General features: G+C 32.6%; 1 protein-coding gene across 4 annotated transcripts in view; it reads right to left on the reverse strand.

The window, feature by feature from the left end:
- Positions 1-6700, reverse strand: part of LOC111631119 — a 27420-nt gene that overhangs the window by 16484 nt on the left and 4236 nt on the right. For 3 of the 4 annotated variants that reach the window (XR_002757645.1, XM_023375317.1, XM_023375319.1), the window contains exon 2: positions 5683-5895. Coding sequence is in view for 3 of the 4 variants with exons in the window: in XM_023375317.1 (XP_023231085.1) it covers positions 5683-5895 (213 nt within the window). In the remaining variant the exon portion in view is untranslated. Of the gene's footprint in view, positions 1-1288; positions 1480-5682; positions 5896-6700 lie in introns of those variants that run through there. The other variant, XM_023375318.1, reaches the window with a different exon arrangement.

Below are 6700 nucleotides of genomic sequence, written 5' to 3' on the forward strand. Positions count from 1 at the left end.
CAAAAAAATATACGTATTTTGGAAATGTTGAGTCGAATTAGTCTAGAATCGATTAATTTTATGAAAGAAAACCTTTCAAACAGCCGTAGTCCGTAAACTATGATTCCTACAAAATTGATTCATAAAGAACGGAACGTATCTACCGTCTTATAGGGGGATCTACTGTACTGTACTAGACTTACAGTACCTAATTTATATACTGTACAGATAACAGTAAACTCAACTTACCCGCCTAAACTATCTGTAGCGTGTAAGTAGTTCAGCTGCTCGTCCACTATTGGTCGAGATTCGACCAATCCTGTCGCGACATGAGTCGGTGATGACATTTTACCACATTTTACGAGTCTCTTTTAGCATCTTTATACGAATACGGTTGCAATTTTTTTCGCCACGATATACAAATCCATATTATATGAACCCACATTATAGGGAGGTCGACTGTACTTTGGCCTCTTATCTCCATGCCATATTAATATCAGAACTCTTGCTGTTTTTACCAATAATAAAATCATGCTTCTAAGCCCTATATAGAAGACTAAACTTTCCATACTGTTTCCTTTTTGCATGATTTCCTGCATCCATCTCTAGTGTAAAGAATCTACTTCACCTGGACTTTCATTCATTCAAAAAGCACTTGTAAAAGTTTAATGTATAATTAGCCATCTTTAACTGCTTCTCCCAGGCTTGATTATTCTTTGGTATTTTTTGGTTCTTTTATCACATATTACAATGCATGTTTATTATTCTTATTGTTTTAGTGTATTTTTATAGGTTATTTGGATTACAAGAATGGAATTCATAGTTCCTGTAACTTTGCCATTAAAATTTAAATAAATAAAGTGTTAAATAAAATTTTTCAATAGTTGATAAATGATTCATGTAATGTTTTGTTTTATATTCTATCCATTATATTTTTCTGTTTATGTTAAATCAGAATATTCTATGAAACTAACTTAGTTGACTTATTTTATAGTTTTTTGGAAGACATATTCAAATTATTAGAATAAAGTAGCTTAAAACATTAATCAAGTATAAAATGATTATTTTAATTATTATATGTGTTAGGATATATTAAATAAAATGTAAAAATACTTTATCAAATGCAAATACAGCCCTGATCAAAAGTATGGGATCATCAAATTATTGCTGATTACTACACTTTTTTATGGTATGCAAATTTGCATATTTACCAAAATGGCATATAAATGAAGCAAAAACTAAAATTTTGTTACACATATTGTCATATACTTTTGTCAAAGGACAGAAAATAAATAGAATAAAAATAAACAATTACCCAATCAGAATTGACCATGCATTTTTCAAATGGTGCAATTATAAAGACTAAAAATATTACATACATTATGTGAACCAAGGGGGTGTAGAGCTGTGAGCTCATCCCCACTTATCGGCTTCTTTGTCAGGGGATGGCTTATGTTGTAAACGAGTGGAAGGATTAGCGAGGTTGTAACAAGGTGTCAGCTGCACTCAAGGATGTCACATAAATTAAGCATAAGAATAACATATTTAATAAACTACAAAAAATTATACACAGCAAATACAAAAATGAATAGATACAAAAGATGAAAATACTTAAAAATTCTAGGTCACGACAATGATTACTTCGTTTTTTCAATAGACCGTCTAAGTTCTGGACCTTTATCGGTTCCAAAATCCTTTAAGTTAAATTTACCTTAATCTAGCTTATAACAGAGAGAGAGAGAGAGAGTGTGTGTGTGTGTGTTAATTTCTCTAAGTAATTACCTCTTTTGCTGTGGCAATCAAGTTCCGAGTAGTCTTTCTTCAGGAGCATGGAGCAGTGGTCTGAATCATTACCAGCCTGGAGTCTTCCCTACTGCAATCGCCCCAAGGCGCAGGTGTAATCCCTTTTTATACACATCCTGAGGGGAAACTATCATGGAAAATTCTGATGCAATCCTGTCTAAGTTCGGTTTGCGTCCAGGTGTTGTTTATCTTAATTGTCAGAAATCTAATGTTTCAACAAATTTTGAAGGGCCGAATATGCACAGTTTGGTGTACCGTAAAACTAGTACCACCTCCATGTATATTCCGATAGGATCCTGTGAGCCGTTTCAGTACAAAGTAGCGGCCTTCAGGGCTTTAGTTAGGCGAGCTCTTATGCACTCATCCTCTCTCCATGCACTAACTCAGGAAATCAAACACGTAGAAGAAATAGCAGTAGCCCACGGGTATACCAACCTTATACGTGGATTATGTAGACGATATAGAAATAGCCAGGAGGCATACACCAATCCGATGGAGGGACCATTAGATAATGAAAAAAAAAAAAAAATACAGAAATGATCCCCATCACTTTTAATCCACATTTAAAATCATTATACACTATGATAGCCAAGAGAAGACAAATCAATACAGTGTATAGAAGATGCCAAACCATTTTCCAAATACTCCGTAACAGAAAAGATTCTCCTAATCCAATCAGACTACCGGGAATATACACCATTCCGCTCAGAGACCACAGATTTGACAGAGATATGGTTTATATTGGCTCCACCAAACATACATTGGTAATAAGAATTAAAGAATATAAGACAGACATATTACACAACAAATTGACAACAGCTCTCTCAACATATGCCACTGATCAGGACATCACAGCGGACTTCACAGGACATCACAGCGGACCAACTACCTGAAACATCTCAAAATCTTGGAGGCTATGGAAATATTCAGAGCAGGATGTAGCACCACCACATGCATTAATTTTAAAGACGAGATGGTTCTTTCAACAGTGTGGCAGATCCTGTTACATAATAATATTTAAATATTTCATCATCAATAAGATGCGCATGCTCTTTACACTAAACGTAACTCGTTTTATTTTAAATCACCTGGAAGGTTTCCACGTGTTATGATTCGAATGACAATTGGTTCAAAAGTGTCCAACTTCTTTTTTGCAGAACAGCCTGAAGAAGAGCCCACAAGGGACCTCAAAAACATTAGCTACCCTAGTATGCAACCATTCCGGTTAACAGTTTTTACATAAGTGTTTTTGTAAATTTATTACCTCTTTCTATCCAGTATTGTTACTTAGTCTACCTCATAAAATTGATAACAGCTGTCAAACTCTCAGAATTAATTGTTGGAGGTGACTAAAGTCAGGGTATGTAGTGCAACGTTAGTAATAATTGTTCATTTGGCGAGTCATCTGATCGGTTTTATCAACGTTAAAATCGGACGAAATAGGAAGTGTGTGCATTTGTTCGGTTTTTCCTCCAGTTTCCCCTTTCTGGGAGGTCTAACCTCTCAGAAAGGAAAAACTGGAGGTAAAAGGAAAATAATGATTGATGAAAAAATATAGAATTATACATACTTATGTATTTAAGAGTATATTGAATGGTGTTGTCTTGATGAAAAAAAAAGTTATTGAAGCTTTAAAATTCACAAAAGAGCTTGCATTCTCACACTTATATTTTTATTATGAATAATCAAGACTGTATCAACAAATATTTATTTATTAAATATCAAATTAAACAGAAAAAAATGATCTTTAATACAGACTAGTCATAAAAACCACAAAATTATTTGTTTTCAAACAAGCAAGATTTTAAAAAAGGTCAACAAAGGTCACTCCACAGATTTATGAACCTAAAAGGTCAGACCTGAAAGTGTTAAGCAAAGGTTAATACTGATGGTTAATATTTTGTAGGACCACCTTTTGCCCTGATTACAACTGTTATTCTTTGTGGTATTGTATTAATAAGTTTTATTCCTAGTTCTGGATCAACCTCTACCATAATTCCTTGACTATCTTCTTTAATTCTTCTATGGTTGAAGCTCTTTTTAGATGGTATCAAAAAGAGACCTAGAACCATTTAGATTTCTTCAGAACATTCCAAATATTTTCAATGGAAGATATACCTGGAATTGGCAGGCCATTCTAAATGCTGCATGCTATGTTCATAAAACCATTGCTTAATTTGTCTAGTTCTAAGTATAATGCATTGTCATTATGGTAGATAAAATCCTCTTCACCAAAATGGTCTTCAAATGTTTTAACAACCAAACTGATTGTAATAATGCCAAATAACCATCAGCACTCAATGTACTATTAAAGATTGCCATCTCACCAACCCCTTTGCAAGTTATACATCCTTGCACCATTATACTTTTATAAAATTTTCCTGATGAATTTAAACAGTCAAGATGAAATTTTTCATCTGATCTTTATACTGATATACCATCATGAATACCATAGCCAATACATATTTTTGATTCATTTGTGAACATAACTTGTTGCCAATCTTCTTTATGACTTTTGGCCCATTTCAAATTATTTCTTTTATTTTATTGCCATATAGAGCTTTGTTTTAGCTTTTCTTGAATAGTAATCTTATTCTCTTACCCTCCTTCTTAATGTAGTGCCCAGATTAGAGATGCCACGAATATTCGGCTACTATTCGGTATTCGGCCTATTCGGCTACTTTTTTTAATATTCGGTATTCGGCCGAATACCGAATACCAAATCATGAAAAAAAACCGCACATATTACTTAAAAAAGTATTTATTTTAATCATAAATTATTACATTTAATACTTAAAATCTATCAGTGGTAAGTTGTAATGAATGAAAACAATTTTTTCAGCATTTGTTGATAGCAAACGATTGCGCTTTTTCTCATAAACTATACCTGCTTCTGAAAATAGCCTCTCACTATATACACTACTGCCGGGAGACGATAGATAAATCTTAGCGAATTCTGTCAGGCTTGGATACTGTTTTGCGTTTGCTGACCACCACTTGTAAAGGTCTGCCGTCCGATCTAGGCGAACAGTTTTCATATAAAGTGATACAGTGATATTTTTTATGTAATAATTAGTAACGCAATTTGATGTAACAATGAACAAATAATGCATGTTGTGACATGATCTACTCGCAAATAAAACAAATGTGCCCGCAGTGTCGCTACCGCACCCACCGCAATGTATCAGGTCATAACATATCACCCGCGAAATGTACACATATTTTGCCGAACATTCGGCCGCCGAATATTTGGCGCTTCGGCCAAGAGCGTAGCCGAATGTTCGGTATTCGGTATTCGGCAAAATCACTATTCGTGGCATCACTAGTCCAGATACATTAACATCTATTGAAAATTTTTCGAATGTTCTGAAGATGTTGTCTAAAAAAGAGCTACAACCATAGAAGAATTAAAGAAGGCAGTCAAAGAATCATGGCCAGAGATTGATCTAGAACTAGATATAAAACTTATTTCTACAATACCATAAAGAATTACTGCTGTAAATCAGGGAAAAAGGTGGCCCTACAAAATATTAATCATCAGTATTTCATACTTTTGCTTAATATTTTTTATGATTCCATACTATTGTTCAATTCTTATTTTTTAAAATGATCTAACTTTGTAATTTATGCAAATATTTTTATGGCATATACTTGTGTAAATACTTTAATATGCCTATTATATTTGTCAATTACAGTATTAAAAGTTCAGTAATATTTTCATGAGTTTAATTATTTCAGGATCAAAATAATTTTTCCACAATTACAAAATATTTCATACTTTTGCTCAGAAATTGTATCGATATTTAAATTATCATGAATAAGAATTTAAGGTTTTAAGAATTTAAAACTCTGATGTAATTCAATATAAACATTAATTAATAGCATATAAATTTTACTAACCTTTCTGTACCAAATTCAGAAAAGCTTTTAGAACAAGCTGTTTCAAAACTTTCATTATAAGTAATGTCTTTGGAGGTTTCATTCTCATTTTTTTCATTTATACTTGGTTCAATTGAAGTACTGGGTAAGAATTGTAAGGAAGTATCTGTCTCTTTATTTTGTGAAATTTCATCATTATTCATTTTATGAAATTTAAAACAGATACATTTCAGGCTGAAATATTTTTAAAATTTAATTAGAAAAATGTATTATATTACAAAAATTAATAATACTAAAATTATATTATTATTATTATTATGTTGGGTTTAGTGGATTATACTTTGTTGACACGGTGGCTGTATACTATCCTCCTCAAACCCGAGAATTAAAAAATGTGTTTTTTAATCAATTTATTTTAAAATTACAATATTTGTATTATAAAAAGTCCATTTATGAATTCAACATCAACCTTTGACCCTTAGTGTTTTTTAAATAGTAAAATAAATAAAAAGTAAAAAACAATGTTGCCAGATGCCTTACGATGAAAAGTGAAAACTCCACTATAAAGAATTCCTGGTCTGAACTTGATAAAATAAACAGAAAAATATTAAACAAATAAAAACAAACATCCATTTTAATAGATGAGAGGTCGGAGGAGGCTATGCAAAACCAGAGTCAAAGCATAGTAACCAAACCAAAACTAAAATTAAATAAGTGCGTCAGTGTGGATGTCTCTATTCAGGAATTTCCTAACAATATGACATATATTCAATATCATGGCCTTCTGTAGTGTGATGTATGTGTTTCTATTCAATTGTAATGTGCCCAGGCTTTTGTGCAGTGTATGGGGTATGACACCTGTACAGGAGAGAACAACAAGTACTATAAGCATCCTTTCCATCCTCCACAGATGCCTTATTTCCTGGGCGAGTTCTGTGTACTTGCTAATTTTTTCAGTGCATGTGTTTTGTACATTGTGAGTGTTTGGAATGGCTATGTCTATAATGTATGTGATTTTATTGTGTTTGTCAATGAGTGT

Source organism: Centruroides sculpturatus, unplaced genomic scaffold (genome assembly GCF_000671375.1).
Source record: "Centruroides sculpturatus isolate CEXI.00-Female unplaced genomic scaffold, Cexi_2.0 scaffold550, whole genome shotgun sequence".
In the NCBI taxonomy this organism is placed as follows: domain Eukaryota; kingdom Metazoa; phylum Arthropoda; class Arachnida; order Scorpiones; family Buthidae; genus Centruroides; species Centruroides sculpturatus.